General features: G+C 54.9%; 1 protein-coding gene across 1 annotated transcript in view; it reads right to left on the bottom strand.

The window, feature by feature from the left end:
- Nucleotides 1-24,485, bottom strand: part of UMODL1 (uromodulin like 1) — a 64,296-nt gene that overhangs the window by 36,795 nt on the left and 3,016 nt on the right. The window contains exons 2-7 of the mRNA XM_057697329.1: nt 23,077-23,319; nt 15,881-16,042; nt 14,978-15,099; nt 12,472-12,658; nt 10,674-10,814; nt 1,069-1,323 (exon numbers count right to left, since the gene is read on the bottom strand). Of these exons, the coding sequence (XP_057553312.1) occupies nt 1,069-1,323; nt 10,674-10,814; nt 12,472-12,658; nt 14,978-15,099; nt 15,881-16,042; nt 23,077-23,319 (1,110 nt within the window). The remainder of the gene's footprint in view (nt 1-1,068; nt 1,324-10,673; nt 10,815-12,471; nt 12,659-14,977; nt 15,100-15,880; nt 16,043-23,076; nt 23,320-24,485) is intronic.

Raw genomic sequence — 24,485 nt, 5'->3', positions numbered from 1 at the left:
CAGGTGTACAGCAAAGTGATTCAGTTACACATGTCTCTCTATATACATTCTTTTTCAGATCCTTTTCCCATTTAGGTTATGACAGAATATTGAGCAGTTCCCTAGACCTACTGTGCTATACAGTAGGTCTTTGTTAGTTATCTGTTTTAAATATAGCAGTGTGTACATGTAAGTCCCAATCTATCCCTCCTCCTCCCCCCTCCCCAAAAAAGGTCTTTGATGCAGCAATTTCTGCCCTCTGCCCACTCTGAACCCCCAGGCTGGGGCTTCCCCCTGCCCTGGTCCTCAGGCCAGAATGTCCCGGGGCCCCACTGCCCCCACACACTGTCCCATGTCCTGCTGCCAGGGATCAGCCTAGGAGGGAACTCCTGACCCCTGGGCTAAACCTGACAGAGGTCTATGCCACCCGGGTACCACCATGACCAGGCAGAGGGGAGGTGGCATCACGGGGCAGGGCCCGTGTCAGCTACCTGGCAGAGTCACGTGGGCCGTGCCAGCTGCCTCCTGGACCCTGGGATTCTCATTCATACCTACACTGTGTTTGTTTGGGGAGCAAAGTCTCTTCACAGCTTTGATGCAGTGGGTACTGCCTCAGCTTTGCAAGCGCGCCGTGTGGGCAATGAGGCATGCTTCGTGACGGTCTTACGGAGGCTCAGCTCTTGGCTGTGGGGAAGTTCTACAGCCTCAGCCGTGTGGAATTAAGTGTGGCAGCAGGTCCGTGGATGCACGCGAGTCGCTGCCCTCCTGTGCTCTGGCACGCTTTGGGCCTCACCCGATCTGACTGCTTTAGGCGTCATTAAACCACAGAAAGATGGTGTCTTCACGGAGCCCTCATCCCCAGTCAGGATGAGATGCAGGGGAGCGAGGGGAGCCTGTGCTGCCCACAGGCGCCGTGGCACGGCTCCAGGACACGGAGCGCGCCCGGTGCCCCCCAGGAGGGGTGGGGCCAGGTCAGTGACCGCCCCTCCCTGCTCACAGGAAGCAGGATGATTTGAATCACTGGGGCCAACAGACCAGGCTAGAGAGACAAACGCCCAGGTGATGTGGATTTCAGACGAGTGGCCTTACCGGTCCTGACAGTGCCCGTAGCGGTGATGTTGGCCGCACACGTCTGGTAGCTGGTCTTCACGCTGTACCGCACCCCAGCCTCCAGCCCGGCCACCTCCAGGCTCGTGCCCTGGGTACCGGTACTCCTGAGTAGCTCCTCGCCCTGGTAAACCTGCACCTGGAAAGTGCGGTTCTGGGTGGAATTTAGACTCCAGGACACTTGAAAGCTGCTGCTGGTGACGTTGAAGATCACGAGGTCTCTGATGGGAGGGCCGTCTAGGAAGGGCAGGATGAGGGAGACGCAGAAAACATCAGAGAGAAGGAACAGAAGCATAAGTCATCAAGAAGGCCGATGTCAAACTGAGAAGCTTCTGGGGGCCAAGGAAACCGTCCACAGAACGAAAAGGCAGCCTACAGACTGGGAGGAAATACCTGCCAATCATACATCTGATCGGGGGCTAATATCCAAAATACATGGAAATCACGCAACCCATTAGCAAAAATAATAACAATAATAGTAATCCAATTTAAAAATGGGCAACGTGTCTGAATAGACATTTTCTCAAAAAAGACATACAGATGGCCAACAGGCACATGAAAAGATGCTCAACGTCACTGATCATCTGGGAAATTCAAATCAAAACCACAATGAGGTATCACCTCACACCTGTTAGAATGGCTTTTATCAAAAAGACAAGAGATAATAAATGTTGGTGAGGATGTGCAGAAAGGGAACCCTCGTGCACGGTTGGTGGAAATGTAAATTCATGCAACCACCGTGGAAAACAATATGGAAGTTCCTCAAGAAGTGAAAAATAAAACCACCACGTGATCCAGCAATTTCTTTCCTAGGTATTTATCTAAAGGAAACAAAATTGCTAACTCATTGCAGCACTATTTACAACAGCCAAGCCATGGAAACAACCAAGTTGTTTTTGTAGCTGTGGTCATTATGGTGTGCGATGGGCTGAACGGTGTTCCCCTAATGCTCCTGTGTTGGGGTCCTAACTTCCAATGCCTCAAAATGTGGCCATATTTGGAGGTAAAGTCTTTAGAGAAGTTATTAAGTTACAGTGAGGTCATTAGGGTGGACCCTAACCTAGTATGACTAGTGTCCTTATAAGAAGAAGAGATGAGGACACAGACAGGCAGAGGGACGACCATGTTAGGACACAGGGAGAAGACGGCCGTCTACATGCCAGGAGGCCTCAGAAGGTATCAGCCTGCCAACATCTTGATCTTGGACTTCCAGCCTCCAGACTGTGAGGGAGTAAATGTCTGTTGTTCAAGCTCCCAGTCTGCAGGATGTGTTATGGCAGCCTGAGCAGATTAACACACAGTGTGATGTTTCTGTGCTGCGTTTATAAATACCACCTCAACACAAATTCAAAGGCCCTCCTCTTCTAATTTACGAGTCCTTGATCATTTGCGCAAGGACTTCTGCTCAGCTAATTCATCACCAAAACAATGGAGTCAGGCTGAGGCGTCCTGTGCTTTCATATCGAAATCCATGCTTTAGGGAGTAATACTCAAACCTAACAAATACATACGTTAATGCTCAAATGGAATTAAATCCCTTTTTTGGAAGAAAAATTCTGGCTTTACAACAGGCATCTGGCCAATATGAATTACACAAAAAGTAGGGTGGCCCTCAGTCTAGACACCATAATTTTTACAGCATAATTTGAGTTCTATAAGAAGCAAGCAATGAAATTTTTTTAAAAAATCTTTTGCAAAACCATAGTAAAGAAAAAAGAATTAAAATATGTATGAAGTTTACAAAGCCCTTCATGTAAAGATTCGTAAGATATATTCTTTCTAATATTACAAAAAAAATTGTCTTTCCAAACAAAGGTGTATGCTTCCTTTCAGTAAAAATTAACACTGGTACAATTCAACCCATTTCCCTTTTTGCCTTGGCTGCCAAGAGGCTCAGGATCAAGATTGGTGCCCCACTCTCATCCTGCTGCTCAGCCCTGCTGGGTCCTCCCCGAGCTGCCATTTGGAAATGGCAGTGCCCTGTGGCTGGGCTTCGCCACCATGAGCCCCTGCAGGTCCCGCAAAGCAGGGGTACAAACTGGTGGGTGTTTGAGAGACAGGTGAGCCCAGCCCTCCCTCCATCTAAATTCTTGCAGCTTCCTGAAAACTCTCCTTGCATGAGGAGTTAGTGTGTACTTTGAAGAACACACCTCTGTCCTTTTCACTGAATTGTCCAATATTTTTCTGTGCCTTTGTTTTACAGATGGGTTTCATTCTTTACGACACTGTCTTTTGCTTCAGCTGAGGACCGGTCAGCAGCTCAGGACCGCGGGTCTCACCCCCACCTCCCTGGCCACCGGGACCCTGAAATCAAGATCACCCACCGGGGCTCTAATAACCACATAGCTTTTTGGTCTGTCCCCAGGAAAGTGTCACTGAGAAAGTAAGGAACGGCTACAACTTTCCTAAAAATCTGCTAAAAGCACTGAATGTTCTGGTTCACGCAGCCAAGCCACACAGCACCCAACATTTTTTCAATCCCACAGGTGGCAACACAACACCCTGCAAATAGGACAGTGGGGCAGAGAACGAGGCCTGAGGCCTGGGCAGAAGCGTCCAGCTCGCATCGGGGCTGCGACCCCACGTCCTGGTTGCCATTCAGGCATCGCCTGACGTGGAACAACAGCAAACAAATCCATGCGACGGGGCTGCGTGTGGCCCTTGACAAGCGCCTGCTACAGACAGTGCCTCCAGGCTGCAGGGAGTTAAAATAGAAGGGGTCTCTCGGTGTTGGAGAGAACCTGGGCACTGGTGTTTAGGAAGAGTCTGGGGCGGGGCATCAGGCTGGCTGGAGACGTAGTCACTGTTTAAATTAAGACGCCAGTGGGGCCCTAGGTCGCCGGGCTGAGGAGCCGCCAGCTGGGCCCCCTCGGGGACTGTGAAACCCTCAGAGGCACCTGCAGAAGCTACCATCTGCCCGTGGTGCCTGCAGCTGGGATGCTGTGGGCGCACGGCCGTCTCCACCGTAGAGACAGCTCCTCCCTGCGGACAGTGCCGCTGCCGAACACTTGCGTGGCTCTCTCTCCAGTCTGCTACCTTGACACATTTGCACTTGTCCAGATTCAACCGTGTCTGGCCAGCTACAGTGGCGATTTCACACGGCTCGGCGTTTACTGCGCACCTGCTCTGTACCCAGCACAGCGATGGAAACGAGGACAGATGAAGGTCCGTGGTGATGCCAGACACAGGCGCAGGATGTCCAAGCCAGCGTGGCCGGCGTCATTGCAGCAGTGGGGAGACGGGGCTGTGGGGGTACCCACGGGGCTACAGGCACCCCCTCCCATGACACCCATCACGCTGCCAGCCAAGCTATCAGGGACACACTTACAGCTGCCATTGGCTAAGTGCTGTATTCGCCAGGCATGTCATTCCACACAGCCCTTCCAACAATACCAGGTGATAGGTTCTATCAATACTATGATCCCATTTTACAGAGGACGAAACTGAGGCCTAGAAAAGTCAAATAGAGAGTAAACGGCAAAGCTATCCAATAGCTGAGGACAAAGTGCCCATGTTGTACTCCTAAAGTATCCCACCATCGGGAAGAGACTGGATATTGACCTCCAGAGACAGTAGCTCCTAATCTCCGGAACCTATAAATGTGACCTTATTTAGAGAAAGGGTCCTTGCAGGCGTGATGAAGTTAAGGGTCTTGAGAAGAGATTGTCCCGGATTATCTGGCTGGGCCCTAAATGTGATCACAAGAGAGAGTCAGGACAGTGGACTCACACACACAGAGGAGAAGGCCCTGTGAAGAGAGAGCAGAGACAGGATTGAAGATGTTGGCGTTGAAGGTGGCTGTGACGTGGCCACAAGCCAGAGAATTTATGCAGCCCCCAGAAGGATGGGGAGGCAAAGAAGGGGTCTCCCCTAGAGCCTCCGCAGGGAACCTGGCCCTGCCGACACCTGGACTTGAACCCAGGGAGAAGGATGGCGGGCTTCCGCCCTCCAGAACTGGGAGAGGATGAACTTCTGTTGCTTTAAACCCCCAGGTTTGTGCTGTTTTGTTTCACAGGCCCAGGAAGTGAATCTACCTCCCCACGCTTCTTTAAGTAATTTTCAAGACAGCTGTTGGCGAGACAGCACAGCTTGTTGGAAAGTTCTTCGTGTTGCTGCAGAATCAGCCAGCTTCTGACATACTAAGGCTGAGCCCTCTTCTGGAGGACAGACCTTGAGATACTTTAAACTGGAAGTAATCCTTCTTCCCCGACCCTTCCATGTTCCCTCCGACTTGGATTTCAGTTCATAGGCCAGGACGCTTTCTGTCTCTGCCCTTTGGCCTGGCCACACCCCTCCCTCTTAAAATGTGGCTCCAGAAAAGAAACCCAGTTCCTAACTGGTGTGACCCCAGGGCGTCGCTGTCCTGTGGCCCTCCCCAGGCTACGGCTGTGAACCTGAATTCAGGAGTCGACACGGATCTCAGTGAAGCACATCGGATGCTCTGTGTCCACGGATCTGGGCCCTTGTTCCTCCCAGGCAGCCCCAACCCGCGTCTGGTGGGGCAGGAAGGGTGCTGCTGGTGCCACGGCCTTTCCCGTGATCTCCCGGGTCAGGCTCTGCTCTCCTTTAACCCCAGGCCTGTCGGCTGGACACCTGAACCTCGTAAAGGTAGAAACGCTGAGACTGGAGCCAAGGTGTTGAGCATTCAACTGTCGAAAACCTAACTGTACATGAGGTTTGTGAACCGGAGCGTCTGTCCTTGGCAGCCTGGCGGGCTCTCCAGCGGCAGGCCTGCCCCTGCCGAGCAGCAGACTCAGAAGACGGTTCTGCACGGAGCTGAACAGCTATCAGGCTCCCGCTGGGAAGGAGACCATGTCGGCGGAAGTTAGGATGACCCTTGCATACAATTCCACTCCATCCTAAAAGCAGAACACGTTCCTGGAGCATTACATGCAAACCAGGCAATATTTCTTACAGTTTTTGTTTTGTGCAAGAATCCAGCTGCTCTGTGTGTCGTTAATTGGATGACTAATTTCACAAGTAAAGCATCTGAAATTTGTGCTGTATTTTCCACGAGTTTGTACCTCTAACCCGTTCCAGCAGATAGCTCATTTATTATATTAGCTTCTAAATTTAAAACATGTGCTCTTTCCCTTAGGCATACGCGGTTGGAATTGACTCTAAATTTCTGATCAGGAGACACTGGCTTTGTCTTTCTGCCCTGCTTATGCTTGGCTGCCAGGCGGCCCTTTATCTCGAGGGAAACTTACACCGCGTGATGCAGGCAGCGTGGCAGTCTGGCGACCTTCCTCCCTGTGAACAGAGCCTGATGTTTTTTTCAGATGACAGAGCAGAGTTACTGTCAATAACTGGATTTCAACCTTCTGTTCTCACTGGGGGGTCAGGATGCTCCCCGCAGAGGCCAAGGGATCTAGGATGGTCTGCAGGGCTCTGTGCAAAGCTTTGTGGCACGTTCGTGCACAGACGAGCTGCATGGTTCTAATCAGACGAAGCCCCAAGGAGCGGAGTATTCTGTTGTGGAGGTGGCGCTGGTCGGTGTTTTCTTAAAAATCCAGAGACCTGAGGAACAACCACCACTCAACCATGCCTCTCCCCTTAAAGGGAGAACACACGGATTAAATTAATAATTAATTCAAACTCAGTTGTAACAATGTTCTCCATAACCACTTCACAATGTTAGCAAAAGTTTCTAGTTTTCAGAGGGGAATGTTGGAGGCGACCTAAAAGCCCCCCATGAGGGGAAGAGCTAAGAGCATTATATCGCTGCTATCGAATACCACTGTTAACCGTCGAAAATTGTCATCATGAAGATCAGGTTGCTTCTTGGAAAACTTTATATGACATAATAGGAAGTGAAGAAAGCAGAATACAAAATTGCATCTGTAGCAGGATTTAAATAAGGGTTAAAAAAACAAAAAACCTGGCAGGAAACAGGAAAATAAATACAACTTGCCTGGGTGCTGAGACTGGGGGGGGGACTTATTCTTCTGCTGCTGTTAGAATGTTGTTAAAGTAATAAATCAGCTTCCAGGATGAGGAGAGACCTTTCTAGTGGCCACGTCGAATCAGGTGTACCTGCATCTTGGCTGAACTGTTGGAGAGGAGGTACCAAGTCCATCAAACTCCTACCCCACAGCCTCCTCTCCTGTCCCTCTGTTACCGACCAGGGTTCTTGTCCTCCTGAATCAATAGAAATTGATCAGAGGCCAGACAAGAAATTCAGGCAAGGCTTTACTGGGGCCCCTGCTGCAACCGTGGAGAGCAAACACAAGTAACGGTTTCCCTTGCTCACTAAGGGCAGCGGGGGGTGGGGCGGGCGAGCTGGTTCCTTATATGAGGTGAGGGTTGGGGGTGGGTCTAGGGGGTGTGGCCAGAGGGGTGGCTTAGGTGGTTTGCCCACCCCTAGGTGATGTAGAGTACAAGGGCACGTGCGATACCGGGCTTTTGTTCCCAGCCCTTCAGAAGTTACAGTTGGGTTTCTTTGGTCTTTTTCTCTCTTGTCCACTATTTGCCCCAACTGCGTGCACACAGCTATTTCTAGTCCTTTATAGTTTCTTTGTATTTTGTTGCTGGAGGAGACGTTTGTCCAGGTGCAGGCATTGCAGCAAAGGGTCCCAGCTCCCAGCCTGTCTCAGCCCCTGCCTGGGTTTGCACCTGGTTGTCCACCTACCAGACGCCCTGCCTCACCAGGCCACTGTCCCAGCAGCAGCTCCGGCTCCCAAGGACACTTCCTGAACTGTTGTCTCCCTGCTCCTGCTTTGCCCTAAGTCAGCGAGATCCGGATCAGCTGCTCCATGAATAGAAAGCCCTGCAGCATAGGGCTCGGCCCTGCCAGGACCACCCTCACACAGAGAATGTCCGTGGCCCCTCAGGCCCATCCGCCTTCACTCACTGCCCCGCCATCCCTAGTGTCTGGGGCTTGTCCTCCAGGTCACCACATGGCTCTGATGACTGATGGAGACTCAGCCATCGCAATCATCTGCCCAGCCTGGTCTCAGCAGAGCCTATTACCCTTAAGCAGTCTTCCCAACGCCACGGAAATTCCTGCTATGTCTCATTGGCTAAGACAAGTCACATGGCCACCCTACCTGCAAGGGAGGTAGGGAAATGTAGTCCTTTCAGCAGGGCACATATCCACACAAAATTCAGTCCAGAGTGTGTCACTAAGGAAGGAGAGAGTGGATGTGGGGTCTGCCACGCCCCCGCTAGTCTCTTCACCCAGCAGCAGAGCGCACCTGGACACAGGTGTGTCAGCTCCCAGCATGGCTGCTCACTGCCCTCCAGAGCGCCTGTCCTACTCACAGCCCCGTACAAGTCCTCACGCTCATCACCTTCCCAGAGGCCACAAAAAGAGGGACAACACACATCACAAGGGAACAGGAGCAAGAAAGAGTCTTGTCCAAAAGTATGTCAAATCTGAGCCGGAATCTGTTGGTGCCTCTACCTTAGGGGTTCTTAACTAGGATGAGGCCAGACGCAGTTGTCATGTAACTGAGTAGGACCCCATGGGGCCTTCCTGGGGCAGACTCCCCCATGTCCTCCACCTGCCTCTGGTTTGTAGAAAATTTTAATTTCCCAGGGGTCCCCTGAGTCACAAAAGCCTGGCTCAAGAGTTTATGATTGGGGGCTTCCCTGGTGTCACAGTGATTAAGAATCCACCTGCCAATACAGGGGACACGGGTTTGATCCCTGATCAGGGGAGATCCCACATGCTGTGGAGCAACTAAGCCCGTGTGCCACAACTACTGAGCCTGCACTCTAGAGCCTGCGAGCCACTGAAGCCTGCTCATTCTAGGACCCACACACCACAACTACTGAGCCCATATGCTGCAACTACTGAAGCCCACGTGCCTAGAGCCCGTGCTCCTCAACAAGAGAGGCCACTGCAATGAGAAACGCACGTACCACAACGAAGAGTAGCCCCCGCTCGCCACAACTAGAGAAAGCCACGTGTAGCAATGAAGACCCAATGCGGCCAAAAATTAAAAATAAAAATTTTTTAAAGAATTAATGATGGATAGAATGTGAATATGTAGTGATAAAAGATAGCAGTCGGGCCAAGGGAACTGATGACAGTTTAAACAATTCATCAGCCATATGGCAATCACAGACTCTTTAGCTCCTCCCTGAAGTTCATAGATAACAGTGCCTAATGCACTTTCCTGAGTTGTCTCGCAGTTGCCAAAACCCCTAACAGATGGAAGAAATTAACTGCTTGATGACCGTGGGCACAAGGCCCCCACCCTGGCTGGAGCCTGAGGGTGGATGAGGTTAACCCCTGTGACCCCACCCTGCTGCCTCACCATCAACCAATCAGAGAACTGTACACGAGCTGATCACAGACTCCAGGATGCTCCCTCATCTTGCCTTAAAAACCCTTCCCTGAAATCCATCGGGGAGTTCAGGCCTCTGAACATTAGCTGCCCAGGCTCCTTGTTTGGCGCCCACAGTAAATGCTGTACTTTCCTTCACCACGACCCGGCATCAGTAGATTGGTTTTGCTGCACAGGGGCAAACAGACCCAAGTTTGGTTTGGTAACATTCAGGTCCAAAATTCACATAAGAAAAAAAATCTTTATTTTCACCAACCTCTAACTAAAATGTAGCCTTTCCTTCCATTGTGACTTTGGTACCCACACATGTCACAGGTGGTCTCATGTCACAGGATGATGCAGCACTTCTCAGGGGGTCGTCTGTGCTCTTCACCCCCACAGCTAAACTTTGAGATTTGATAAATGAATGAAGATGTGCTTAGACTACTAGTCAGTTTGTGTTCTCTCGGAAGCTGGCCATGAGATGAGGATGCCAAAGCCCTTGGTTTGCTTGGGAAATTTGGGCACAAGGTGGTGAGGTGAGAAGGAAGGTAGCAGTGAAGTGTACGCCATTAAGACGGAGACCAGAGGGGGCAACAGGAGCCGGACACCTCCAGAAAGTCCGGGACAGGGCGCAGCACACATACACCCTCCCCGAAGGGCGAGGGAGCTGGGGGTGGCCTTAACTCCAGAGCCACTGGTGAGGGCCTCGGTGTTGGGGGGGGGGGGCGGGGGTTGGGGGCAGGCCACACAGATCTGCTGAGTCCAGCAATGGGCAGTTGGCCAATAAATCATACAGGCGTCCTATTTACCCACCAGCCTGGCGAGCACCTGGCATGTTCTCTACTGAGTTTCCCGAGAGCGAAGATTACGATCTATTCATATATGTTTCATACCATGTTCACATATGTTTTACCAGCATCTCGCACAGTGAAGGGCACATAAACATTTATTAACTCAAAGAAAGAGGGCGAGAATAGCCCACAATAGCACAGGGAACTACGCTCCACATTTTGCAATCACCTATAAGGGAAAAGAATCTGCCAAAGAGATACATACATGTACATATAACTGAATAACTTTGCTGTGCACATGAAACTAGCACAACATGGTCAATCAACACACGTCAATTGAAAAAAAAAAGAATAGCCCACTGTGAGGTCAAGAACACTCAGAAGAACTAAGTGCCTCTTCTCTGCCATGAGCCCGTCATTCCCTCTTTGCAAGAAGAGAGGGTCTTGTGGTCCGAGGACCATCTGGCCTGGGAGATTCCTTAAGGCGTTCCTTCCCCACCTGGAGAGCCCAGTCGCTCACCTTCACATGTGCCGTCCAGCTTCTGGGGGGACGGGGTGGGTGACTCTGGGTGACCGAGGCACTGGTAGGAGCCCTCCACGTTTAGGCACAGTCCCCTCCCAGGGCAGGCGTTGAGTTCGTCATAGGAACATTCATTCACGTCTATGGAAAAGGACAACAGGTGAGAACACTCATCGGGGCCATTGATGACTCCCATTAACCTCAAACACGTGTCACACGAGCTGAGGAAGTTGATTGGGCCGTGGTCCCCAGGGGCCTCTTGATGCCCTGCCTTCGAGGCCCCATTGGCCACAGCCTCCTTCACCAGAGCAGCTGGCCCGCAGCTCAGGGCACAGCTCCGTGTACTTGGGTGGCCACTGTGGCCCGAGCAGATCACTTGGGGGCTGTGTAGAATCTGAAATCATGGGGTCCAAACATCCTCCCCAAGCATCAATCCTGTGGACGGCAGTGTGTGGACAGAGAAAGAGAGCAGAGCAGCCCCTGGTGTGCAGAAGGGGTCTGGCCCTCTCCTTTCGGGCGGGAGCATCAGCTCAGAACCGGCAGCCAGGCTTCTCCACAACCAGGACAGAGCGCGACAAGGCAAGGCCATGTCATCATTTTACCTAAGCCAGACGGGAAAAGGGCCACCGTCACCCACTAAATACCAAGCCCCTCTCTCGGCCACAATGACGGGCTACTCATTTTTTACCAGTCCTAGCTAGCTGCCCCTTCCTGTGGATGAGATGGGCTGAGATACCCAATCACAGAATCACCTTTGCTTTCTGACAGCATCCAAGCTAGAACGAGCCCCACTTCCTCACCCCTCCCTCTCGTAAACCACCCAGTCAAAGCGGTACCCCATAACAGATTCTCTCTGACACCCTCCCGCTGAGATGCGGTCAGTCCCTGCTGTGCGCCTTCTCTCTCGCCACCTCACGAGATAACCCCTCCTTGTTCACCTGCAAGGGAGTGCCTGGGTCTCTGGATGGAAACCTGTCAGAACAGGCGAGACAAGTGTTTGGCTAATGGGCGCTGCTCAGTCTGGTTTTCAAGAACATTTGTGGTGTTTGAAGGGAATTGAAGGCTGTCATCAGAGCTGTCCCTGGGCTCCAGACCGCGGCATCTCTATGCGCGACCTTCAGCACCATAGAAGGAGCTGCCTCACAAGAGCAGCCACCCTCCCAGGGATGCGGCAAACCTCAGCTGCCTCTGGCATGGGAAAGAACGTTCTGTTGGAGCCCAGCCGTCTGCTCACGGCTGTCCACGGCTACTTTCATGCCACACAGCAACGCTGAGCAGTTGAAACTGCCCGTGGGGTCCACAGCCAAAAATATTTACTATCTGACCTTTTTCAGAAACTTTGCCAGCCCCTGACATGGACCAAAAAACCCCCAAAAGACCAGGTAATTTCCTCCAGAAACACATCTATGTGCTTCACCAAATTCAGCTTTGTGCAAACTCTGCTTTAAGAGCTTTTGAGATACGAGGATGTCCTTGGTGAGGGTGGGAAAGGCCAGAGGGAAATTTGGGAATCCAAGAACTGAGAAATGGGTTATTCGTGTGCTGTTCTGGGATTTGCTCTCCAGCCCCACCTGGATGGAAGGAGACACCGGGCGTGAGAAGCTGCACAAGAGGCCGGGAGGAGGGAAGGGGAACGGGAACTGGAGCAGAACCAGTTTTCGAAATCTTGGCTTCAGAACCTGGAGTTTAAACTTTGGGCCAGGATGGGCTAGGGATGGGTCCGCCCACCCCTTGCCCACCAGGTGATTCTCCCACCCCTGTGGCCCCCGCCCCGAGGGGACAACCTAGGGAGCCTCACCTTGCACTTGGACGTCAATCACTTCATATACGCGCTTCACCACGCCGTCCAACGCCGTGGAGACGCGGGCCACAGGCTCCGGCCGCCGCAGGCCCAGCAGCAGCCAGGACACCGTGGTTGAGGTGTCTCCCCTGGCCGAGTGCAGGTGGTGGACAGTGGCGTCCAGTGGCTGCAGGGCACTAGTGACCTGTGAAACCAGAGTCAGCCTTATGCAGTGGAAAGGCGCCCCCATCGGACAGCCAAGGAGCCGGAGGCCCAAAGATGTTAAAATTAACTGTGCACACACACACACACACCCCATTCTCCTGTGCAGCAAAAAACTCTCTACAATATTTTTATTTCTGTCATCATTCCAATAAAACCTGCAAACCAGATTATAAATAATTTGGAGTTGAACTGTGTCCCCCCAGAAATATCCTCATGTTGGATTCCTAACCCCCCAGAACCTCAGAATGTGACCTTGTTTGGAGAAGGGCCATTGCACATGTAATTAGCTGAGATGAGCTCATTATGGTGGGCCTTGGTCCAGTATGACTGTGTCCTTCCACAAAGATGTTTGGACACAGACAAGCAGAAGGAAACAATGCGAGGACACAGGGAGGAGCCAAGGAGAGGTCTGGAGCGCATCTCTGCTGTGCGCTCTGCTTCCACAGCCCCAGGAATAGACACCGGTCCCCGCGGGACCCCCTGGTCCCCGCCCTGGCAACTGACAACAGAGAGTCAGGTCTGGAATCAGGGAACTAGATGTCAAGCCACGTCTGATAGTTTTTGCAGTTTAATGATCCCTTTTCTCATTTTATATGAATTCTTGTTGTTCCAGTCTAATATCTCAAAATCTCAAGACAGTGTTGACACTTGCCCTGGGAAGCCAGGCAAACAGCGTGACTACCAGGCAGAAGGGCATCCCCGAAGCAGGCTTTGCCAACAAACCCCCAAGTCTCCCCAGGGAACCAGAAGGTGTCTGGGGGGCACTGGGGCCTGTGCCCTCCTCGGCAGACTTGAAACGCTTCACGGGGGGAGACAGATCAGGAAGCCAACACTGGCCTCGTGCAAACCCCTTAGTCAGGACGCCCAGCACCTGCTGCGGTCAGGAGCCCGTGTGGACAGGCCCCTCCTGCAGGAAGAATGAAACCTACACACGTGAAGAGACAAAGGGTGACATGACACGGGACAAGCTCATTCAAACACCAACAACCACAGCAGCTCAGAACCTACGTGTATCAGCACCGTTTTAAGCTCTTTAATGTACTGTCTGAACTCACAGCCACTGTCTCAGGTAGGGTTATGATTATTGCTGTTTAATGGAGGCGGTATCTAAGGCACAGAGGGGTTAAGTAACATGCCCAAGGTCACCCAGCTGATCAGTGACAGTGCTGGGATTTGAATCCAGGCAGTCTGGCCCTAGAGCCACGTTCCTACTGGCCAACTGGGCGTCCCCAATCCTCCAACAAGCTAAGGAAAGACAAAAGCCACTTCCAGCTGGGGCAGCTAAGAAGGCGTCTGGGTCAAGGTGACGTTCGGGCATACTGGACAGCCCAGAGCAAGGTGAGGGTGCGTGCCCTCTGTTTGGGGCCCACCCCGGGCCTGACATCACGAACACTGGGCCACATCTACGGGATCTAACGGTCAGGTAGGACCAGCCACACAGTGTGTGCGGCCCAGTGCAGATGGAAAATGTGCAGCCCCTTGTTCAAAAATCATTAAGCACTTCGAGGGGCAACAGCAGAGCCTTCTACCAAGTGCAGGACCCTTCCGAGCGTGGGGTGACTCTGCAGGTGACTCGCCCGGGAAGCCGGTCCTGAGGTCAGACCACCACCTGGGCAGGCACCGTACGGTGGTGACAAGCAGGGCCTGCCCCTGCTGGGTTCCCAGGACCTGGGCAGGGGGTGGGGACACCCAGCGCTTGAAGCCATCCTGCAGGCTGGAGGCATCAGAAAGCATGAGCTGTGTCTAGGCCGGGGCTCCCCGTCGGGTCCGGAGCTGCCCCTCAGGGGACCTGTGGCCACACTTAGAGACGGTTTTGGTTGTCACAGCGGGGCCCGTTCTGGCTTCTTTTGTGTAGAGCCAGGCCTGCTACGAAATCCTGCGGGGACAGGCAGCCCCACGACAGAGCCATGCAGCTGACGTGTCAGCTGTGACAAGGGTGAGGACCCTTGCCCGGCACCTTCCAGAACGTCTGAGAAATTCCCTAATGTGGGAGCCAGAACTCGGGGATCCGTGAGGGAGGTACGTGAGGGCACAGCCTCGGGGCCTGGGCCAGCAGCACCCGGGCACCCTTTTGTTTAAGCGACAGACCCTGAAAAGAGGGGGGGTTCCCTGTTCTACGCTGTGATGGGGGAGGGCTTGCACGCCGTGTATCTCAAAACACGTCCAACTGCACCCTTCCCAGAGTGTTACTGCGTGAAATCATACCTCTTCCAAGCTGTTTTTAAGTAAGAGTCCACATTGGGTTGAGAGTCAGTCACTTGGGGTCACTCGTGGAACCCCTCCCTCCCCCACCACCTACCATGGAGTGCAGGAGTCTCATGTGGTCCAGGAGCCTAGGGTCCACCTGCCGGAGCTCCCGGAAGTCCATCTTCACCAGGACGGTCACGTTGTACCAGGAACTCGCCAGGTTCCTCTCTGGAGCTGCTCCAGGGCACAGGGGTGAGCCACGGGCCCAGGACAGGCTGGGGCCACCGGAGGCCACCACGGGGGGGGCATGGCATGCACCCCCACCTCCTTCCCCTGCTTCTCTTATAGTACACATCATCCATTTATACTGCATAATACATCATGGTGTATAACCTACACTAGATATACTATGTATATTACTTATAATATATATGCCATAATGCATATAGCGTAATAGTATCATTATATACTGTGTGTAATATAATACTTTACACCATGTATACTATTGCTGTATACTGTGCTAATAAAGTGTATACTGTACTGATACACAATGTATTATTTTATATTTATATATACACATTCACATACATACACAATCTATATATGTTTCCCTAGCTCTGAACCTTGACCAAACCCTTCTCCTGGGGGCCTGCGCTGAGGACCAGACCACAGACCTGCCAGAGGGGAGCCTGGGAGGGATTTGGGGTCCCCGGGGGGCTGCACGAGCAGACAGCCCTACACCTCCCGGCTCTCACCAGCTCAGCCCTCAGCAAGCTCACCGGGAGCGCCGAGGGCCCCCCCCAGGCAAACTTGGGAAACTGGGGCCCCTGCTCTTCCAGGGACGTCTTCCCCCCCTCAGGGCACCTGTGCGCACGCTTCTGCTAAGTGGTCAGTGGCTGGATTTGAGGAGTGACGTGGCCCGGTGCGCAGACTGCAGGCTCCCCGTAAAACCCGGGATACAGCTTTCAAAAACCCACTCCTCCCCACCTTCTCCTAGATCCGGCCTCAGCCCTACCTGGGGGAGCAGGGGCCAAGCATTGTGGGCCCCCCAAAGAGGGACAGCACTTCCGAAGACCAGGACAGTCGGTGTCCAGGGTGCACGGAGAGGCGGATGCTTCTGGGCCCACCGCCGGGCAGATCCCGGGTCTGGATGCAAACTCCTCAGACCGATTCAGGGCTGGGGGGACAAGTGGTCAGCGATTAGTGGTGGTGGCTGTAGAATCCTTGACAGGCTGTGCGGCACCGTGTCTGGGTGCCTCCTGGCTTTGGACTCCGTCTGCAGTTCCACGGCGCACCGTGTGGCCTGCTCAGGGGCCGTCTCCAGGCCTGGGCAGGGTCCCACCATGTCCTGCAGAGGAGCCATTGAGGGCCATTGCTCTGACCCTAATGTAGACTATCCATCTTTCATGGGAGGAGGGCAGCTTTGGCTGGGGGCCCAGGTGTTCTCATTCTTCTAGGCCTTAGGAGTCTGGATACAGGGGTCTCCACCACCCCTATAGAGGCCCCATTGCTGCTGTGTCCTGATGGCTCACTCACTCACTCATTCAATATTTACTGAGCACCTACTATGTGCCAGACATAGCACACGGTGCCCAGAACACAGCAGTGGACCAGAGGCAAAGTCCCTGCCTTCAGGACACTTGGATTCCAGAGGCCAGTATACAAATAGACCTACAGAAGCTCAGACGATGAGAGGTGTGGGGAAGAAGGCAGGGCCCAGGGGCAGGTGGGCAGGGAAGGCCACCCTGGATAGGTACGTCTGCGGGGGCCAGGGCAGTGGGGGGCGGCCTGCAGACATCAGGCTTGATGCCCGGGAGGCAGGAGTGTACTGTGCCCCCCAAGGCAAGAAGGAGGCCCACGGGCTTGGTGAGGGCATAGTGGGTGAGCAACTGGGCCAGGCCATGGAAAGACCCCCGCAGTGTTGAGGTGGGGACCCTGGGATCGGGGTAGTCCCGTGTGAAGAGGAGGCTGTGAGTGCTCTGCCTGGACCCTCCCTTTACTCTGACCAGCTCTGTGTCCCCATCTCCCAGGACCCTCAGGTGGCCCTTGAGGGCTGGAGTGGCTACACCCCACGTGCAAAGGCCCAGGTACCTGGGGTTTTACAAACCACCTTCCACCCTGTGGCCAACGCCATGAAATCGTCCCTTCCTCCGCTCCCTCCACTTCCCTGTCCTGCTTCCCCGCCTTCCCTGAGGGCGGCCTGACTTGTTCATCCTCCTGCTCTGGCTGCTGGGGGAGACAGGAGCCCATCTGAGAGCCTATCACGATGGTCCAGGCGAGAGATGGTGGAGGCTGGACCAGGGTGATGGGTGGAGGTGGCGGGAAGCCACAGATCCTAGGTGTATGTAGCTGGAAACATCCACAGGATGTGCTGACAGAAGGGACAGGGTATAAAAGAAACAGAAGCTTCAAGAAGCCTCCAAGGCTTCAGGCCTGGGCATCCACTTGGCACCATTTCTGGGAGAAGCTGCAGGAAGAATGGCCTCAGGTGGAGCCGGGGTTCGGCCGTGCAGATGTGAAATCTGGCACGCCTTCGGGACATGCACGTGGAGATTCGGAGCAGCGCGGCACCGTCCCCTCCCCTGGTCAACTCCCCGGAGGTCCACTGAGGTCCATCAGCAGGGCTGCAGGCTGCACGTCTCCAGGGCCACCGCTCACAACGTGCTCCGTGGGACACAGCTCTGGGCAGACGATGCAGACGTGCAGACAAGAGCCTGCGGGAGGCAAAGACACCGGGGACCGTGCAGCCAGGTGTGGCTGCAGTCAACACGCGAGACTCAGCCAGGGGGTGGGGGAGGCATGGGGGAGCATTTAAAGCAAAGGGCTTTTAGAGATCTAAGAAAGGCAGGAACTACCTGAGAATCCTTGGACTCCTAGGGGGATTGGCCAGGGTGCCAATATTCAGGGATAGAAAAGCACAGAGGAGAGAGAGAAGAACAGGGACCCGGGGGAAGCCAGGTGTGCTGCTCTGGAGGGAGGCAGCCGGGGATGAGCTGATGCTGCCAGACATTTAGTAGCTGGGCATCGGGGGCAGCAAGGCTGACCCCCAGGAGAGCCTGCGGGTCTGCGCACACCCAGCGCTGGATCAAGCTCCGGGCAGCATGGGACGCCAGAGACTGTGAGCTCCAGGGGCCGAGGGCGGCAGGGAGGGAGCACGAGGAAGTGGAGACCCAGCATCAGGGTCCGAGGAAGGGTCTGTGTGAGCTCCGCCCACCCTGAGATGGGGGCTCCAGGACAGCTTGGGGGGTCACTCAAACCCATCCGCTCCGGCCCAGATGCATGTAAAGCTCCGGGTCCCACACGACATTTAGAGGTGCAGCTCCAGGCCCCTCAAACTCCCAGAAAGTCGGAGGAGGTGTGACAACCACGCTCCAGAAACACGCCCACAGAGCTGGGGAGGACCTGCCCCTTGGGGGGATGCAGGTCACAGGGTGGAAGGGAAGAGCCGAAGGGCTGGAGTCCCAACAGTGGTCCTCTGGGGTCCCCCAGGGTCTCTGCAGGGTGCTCCACAGCAGAAAGAAGGTGACGGCCCTCCTGCTGGAAACGCATCACCCAGGGCAGCTGCATCCACCAGGGAGGAGAAGCAAAAGACAGAGCTGCTGAAACGCACACAGAGAGAGTCCCATCAGCTCTCTCCTCACGGAAGCTGAGCCCGGGCTTGGCGGTCACTCTCAAGAGCGTTCTCCTCTCCACGCTGTCCTGGGCTCCCCCCTCACTTCCCAGCTGTCCCAGTGGCCATTCCGATGTCTGAAGTCTTGCAGAAGTGGCCACGTGGGGACAGCTTTGGGGGCTTGAAGAACGGGTGTGCAGTGCAGCCCAAGAGGCCATGCTGGATTGGAAATGCCAAGACCCCCAGAGGACCACCAGCCAAGGACCCAGAGCGCTTTGTTTTCTCTCCAACATAATAACCAATGATCTCAGGGCCTGAGATACATGAGACTAAATGTGTCATGGGCTCCTGGGACAGAAAAATGACATTGGGGAAAAAAAGGAAATCCAAATAAAGTGTGGAGTAGAATTAAACAGTAACGCCTCTAAGCTGGTCCTCACTGGGATAAATGCCCCTGGTAATGCAAGAGCTAGCATTAAAGGGGGACTCTCTCTACTGTGTTTGCAAATCTTTGTCTGGAAATCGAAAACTACTCTAAACCAAAGAGTTTATCTAAATGAAAGGAAAATTGCCACCAAGAAAACGTGGCTTCCAAAAACAGTGGCCTGATCACAACAGAAGTGCTTTTGAGTTAAAGTTCATCTTAATTTGGAGGCTGCTGGAGTCCCCCTCCATCCCTCCAGGCTGGCCGGCTTACAGAGAGCCCAAGAGAACAGGCAACAGTTCCCGCTTGGTGGCAGGTCAAAAATCCTCCTCTCCTTCCCTAACTGGACACAAACAATGACCCAGAACTGCCCAGCGCCTGGCAACCCCAGGTGAGTCATGCTTCAATGAGATAAGATGGAGATTTCGGTCTGAGCAACAGCCCTGAGGACCCTCTAGGGATGGGGAATCAGATCCTCTCTGGAATCATCAGGTAATTTCCCCAGAGGCGCCCTGGCCATCAGTCTGGAGACGGGACATTTGGGGTGGCGCCGGGTTCAGTGGGGTCCCGGGCTTGCCACGCCCATGAGACTGCGGACGAGATGCGCCATGCGGGAACCGGGGCGTCACTGCAGGTGCTGAGTGTCTGCTGAGATGCTCAGTTCTGCTCCGAGGAATCCATCCTCCAGTAAATATTCCAGCTTGTGTGCAGCAGGGCTTGCACCGTACAGTACTCATCACAGCGTTGTTTATAATAACAAAAAATTGGAAACTGCTAGATGTAGGAGATGGCTGAGTGCTATGAGGTAATGCCTTTTGGGCATTAAATCATGCTGGAGCACACGATCTATTGACACAGAAGATGTTCCAGATAAATTGCCAAAGGGTAAAAGTGTGCTACAAAACATCTCCAATAGGGTGACCACGCTTTTGTAAAACGTCGGCCCTGAATGAAACTGGAAGAAAATGTTAACAGTGGTTATTCTTGCAGGAGGAGGACGGGGAGGCTTACGGGCAATTTCCCTTTCCTTTTCTTTGTTTCCAAATTTTCTACATGGCTTGTGTATTTGTTTTTATATTTTAAAAATGCATTTAAATAAAATCATGTATGACTTATCATTGCCTTCCAATTGTGGGACTTAAAAAAATTGAAAAAGTCATCTAGATTGAAAAAAAATATCACATGCGTTCTCGTAACGCTCTTCCCTTTTTTAGGTACTTGGTTGTCGAGTGGGAGGAGAAAAAAGAAAGCGAGGCTGAGGTTTCGCTGCTGCTGGGGATGAGACCTCTGAGCTGAGGTTGCTGAGACATAAGAAACCTCACACCCAGGCAACCCGGAGGCCCTGCATGGAGGGAAGAGTGCCTTCTGCCTGCCTCTCCTCCCCAGATGCCCGGGCTGGTCCTGTGTCTGCCACGTCCAGGCTTTGGCCTCTGCCTTCTCTCTGCCCATTAACCAGCGGGTCTCAGCACATCACTGATGGAGACTTCTCACTTCTGGTTCCAAAGAGCCAGGCTGTCATGAAGCATCTCTGAACCAGCTTTGATCAGAGGAGCCAGGCAGGCGTGGAGAGAGCTGACATGCCAGTACCCATGGTGTAAATGCTTCCGACCAGGCCCTTTCCAGCTGCCCACATGGTGTCCCTGAGCTCAGAGGCGGGGGAAGACAGACGCTCACCCTGAGCCTCACAGGCCACAGGAGCGAGCCCTGCAGCGCCCCACCCCACCCCCCAGCGGTCACCTGCCAGCCCCTGCAGCAGCTGCAGTGCCAAGCGGGGCCCGGGCACCAGGCTGCAACCATCCCGAGGCAGCGTTCCGCGGGCTCTGTGCCCCAGTACTCCCCATCACTGTCCCCTCCCCAGCCCCTTCCTCATACGCCTCAAACTGAATCCGAGGGCGTCAGGGAGACCCAGGCCCATGTCTGTGCCACCTTGGTCAAGGGACCCTCCTCCCCAGGTCAGCGTCCCCATCTGCTCCTGTCCAGTAGAGACGAGGAATCTCCTGCCAGCCTTCACAGGCCCCTTTTCCTCTCTCTTCTCCTTCCCCCTGGGCTCCTGCCTACGTCCTCTCCACGCTGCTTCTAGGGTGACCCTTCCAAGGCCCAGGGGGGACTGTGGACCCCACCTCCCAGCCCCCACCCCAACCCAGCCTCTTCTGCGGAGCCTGGGGGCCTTCAGGGTGCGTCCTCCTTCCCCCCCTCCCAGCGCCCCCGCCCCGTCCCCGCCCTCCCCACTCCAGCCAGCCCATGACCTGCAGGGCCCCAGAGCAGATCTGCCCATGGGACTCTGGCTAGAATGTCCTGGGCCTCTCCTGCCTGGTGAGTTCCTATTTAAAGGCGCTGACACTTTAAAAGCGGGGCCGAGTCCCACAGGAGGCCGGTTTCCTGGAATGAAAGATGGGCAGCAGGTGTCTGCCGCCCGCTCTCTGGGGGAATTCACCCATTAGCGGCTCCGGGCAGCAGCCCACGCAGAAAGGTGGCCGCTCGGGCTGGCAGGGCTGGGGGCGCCTCCAGCCCTCGGGTCGTGTGATCTCACCAGCCCCATGACAGCCGGCAGGTGGGAAGATTGTGGCCTCTCAGGGTGATAGAGGGTGGGGTAGCGTGCCCCCCCGCCATCTACCAGCATCTGATGCTCCCATCCAAGTGCCTTAACCCCCGAGGCCTCCCCGACGTGGGACCCCCGCCTCCCGGAAGAGGGTGCTCCCGGGGCAGGGGCAGCTCGCTTTGTGCAGGGGGCCCTCAGACGCAGGGAAAGCAGAGGGGGGGCCGCAGTCAGCATGGGAAGCGACTCCTCAGACCCTGCACCGGGGGACACCCCCCCAGCCGCAAGTGTCCCTTTAGGGATCTAACAGGAATGCACAGCAGGCACCCAGCCACAGACCTGAGGCCAGCTGGCCCTTCCTGGTTTTTACTGGTGGTGGTGGCGTTGGTGGCAGTGGTATCCTTTTAACACTCGTGGAAAAGATGTGCTCCTGTGACCTGCTCACCCCGGAGCTGTCCGGTCATCTCTGGGCCTGGCGCTCTGAGCCGGGTCGGTGCGCCCGTCAGCCATCCTGTCCTCCGCGGGCTTTGGAGGCCCAGGGAGGATGCGCTCAGGCTGACTCGGCGTGCCCAGCCCGTGCGGCCGTCTGCAGGGTCTGCCTGGCCCCTGGTGTGCAGTGTCCACGCCCTAGCCTGCTGCTGCCCTGCCGCCTTGGGCCCCGGGAGTGGATGGGTCGTGGGGGACCCCTCCCGCACCCCCCACGCGGGTGCCTTCTGCACTTCAGAGGCGGCGGCCTCGCGCCTCGGGTGCCCTGCTGCCACCCCTCGGAGCCACGCCCTTCCCACTTCCCCTCCGCCACACAGGTGGGGGCGGGGGGGCCTCTCGGCTGTTCAGAAACTCATCTCAGCTCTGGAATTGACTCAGATTGATCACCCCCACCCCCACACATTCACACATGCCCACGCCCGCACCCTTTCCCCTGGAAGAGGTCTTCTGGAAAGTTCCCTTTGCGTCAAGAGGCTGAGCCCTGAACCCCTGCACAGCCCGGTCCACCCGGCCTCAGACACGGCTGGGACCAGCCACAGGGGCACTGGTCGCCACCCGGGGCATCTTCCGAACCACATGGAGGAAGTAAGAGGGCGTGGACAGCTCTGGACAGTTAGGAGGGCATCTAGGGGAGCCTTTCTATCCCTTTCACAGATTGGGGTTCAGATGAGGATTTCACAGCTTTTGGAATGAAAGGCTGGCTATTAATAGAGAGGAGACAGAAACACTGCTTCTCAAACTCAGCTGCCTGTTAGAATTGCTCAGGGAGCTTTAAAAAACACCCCAGAGCCCGAGCTATGCCCCAGACCGAATCCATCACAGTCTCTGAAGGGGGACCCGGGCACCAGCGTTTTTAAAGCTGCCGCGGGGACATCAGTGTGCAGCCAGGTCTGAGAGCCCCTGCCCAAAACAGAGGTTCTCAACGTGGGGCCTTGGCCGGCAACATCAGCACCACCTGGGAGCCTGTACTTCACCCCTGACCCACTGGACCTGAAACCCGGGGTGAGGCCAGTGACCTGTGCTCAGACCGGCCCTCTGGATGACCCCGGTGCACCCTCAAGGCTGAGAACCAGTGTTCCAGAAGGATCTAGCCAGTTCGGGGCCGGGGGCCGTGACAGTGACCCCCCCGCCCCCCCAAGACCAGGCAGGACTCACGCAGGACGCAGTAGAGTCCCAGCTGTTCGTAGCCCTGGCAGCAGTCGGTCACGTTCCTCCGCTCAGGGAGCTGCACTGCCAGATACCGGGTCCGGTAGACGGTCTTGGGGCAGCGCCTCCAGGGAATCCACCCGCCGCAGGGAGCGTAGGTCAGGCGGGACGTCTGCACGGCCTCCACGCTCTGGACACTCTGGGTCACGCTGTAGTTGCACAGCTGGTAGCTCAGCAGAGAGAGGCCTTTTTCTACGAGAGAGGGAGGTGGGAGGAGAAACACGAGGGGAAAAGGCCAGGGTCAAATCAATTTGAGGCGTTCCCTGCAAGTCCCCCACTTCTGCAAGAGCAGGTGAAGCAGGACCCTGCACAGGGTGGACCCCTCAGGATCTGCCCACCGGCCTGTATCCAAGAAGGTGATGCAAGAGCACAGACCCAAGGAATACAGCACAACACCTGCGCGCTGAGGAATTCTCTTCCGCAGAGCAGGAGGTGCCGCCCCAGCCCGACCCTTGCTCCCCGCGCCCGAGGGTCTGACCCTACACCGAAGGGGACCCAGAGGAACCGAGCACCTGGGGCTCGTGTCCCGGGCTCGGCTGCGTGGTCTCTGACTCTGCAGGCTGGAGAGACCGTGCACACCTCTCATCTCCACGACAAGGGCTGTCGCGTGCGAGATGAATACCCAGCAATCCCCTCGATGAATTCATAGTGAAGGCCCGCTGTGTGCTGGGCACGCTGGCAGCCGCACCCTCTTTTGGAACAAGATGGAAGGTAAACACACACGTCAAGCACAGATGAGAAGCTTGTAGATGGTCAAGTTTAGTCCGACCATCGCTGTGGTCAGTGGGAGATGAGTGCACAGTGCCCAGGGCAGGACTTCCAGCTGCCTTATCAGGCCCTGGGTGTCTCTCACCTGGGTCTGCTTCCTGGGCACAGATGCCCATGGCCTTCAGCAGCAGCATCACTTAGTTCTCGAGACCCCACAGCACCTACTACCTTCACCAGCCCGGGGCCTCCACACGTGGACCACCTCCCACAGGGTCCTGGGCTGTCCCATCTCACAGAACAGGGACCATTATGGGCTGAAGTGTGTCCCACCCCAAATTCATATGAAGTTGTAAACTCCAGTACTGCCGAATGGGACTGTATTTGGAAATAGGGTTTTTGCAGATATAATTAGCTAGGATGAGGTTATACTGGTGTTGGGTGGCCCTGATCCAGTATGACCAGTGTCCTTACGCAAGGGGAAATTTGGACACAGAGACAGGAACGCACACAGGGAGACACGATGGAAGATGAAGGCAGAGATCAGGGTGATGCTTCCACAAGCCAGGGGTTCACTGAAATCACCAGCAAACCCAAACCACTGGAAGGTGGGGAGAGGTGTGCTGGGGAAGATTCTCCCTCCCAGCCTCAGG

Source organism: Hippopotamus amphibius, chromosome 10, assembly GCF_030028045.1.
Source record: "Hippopotamus amphibius kiboko isolate mHipAmp2 chromosome 10, mHipAmp2.hap2, whole genome shotgun sequence".
Lineage (NCBI taxonomy): Eukaryota > Metazoa > Chordata > Mammalia > Artiodactyla > Hippopotamidae > Hippopotamus > Hippopotamus amphibius.
The sequence above is the reverse complement of the archived record's forward strand: the minus strand, read 5'-3'. Positions and strand labels throughout refer to the sequence as shown.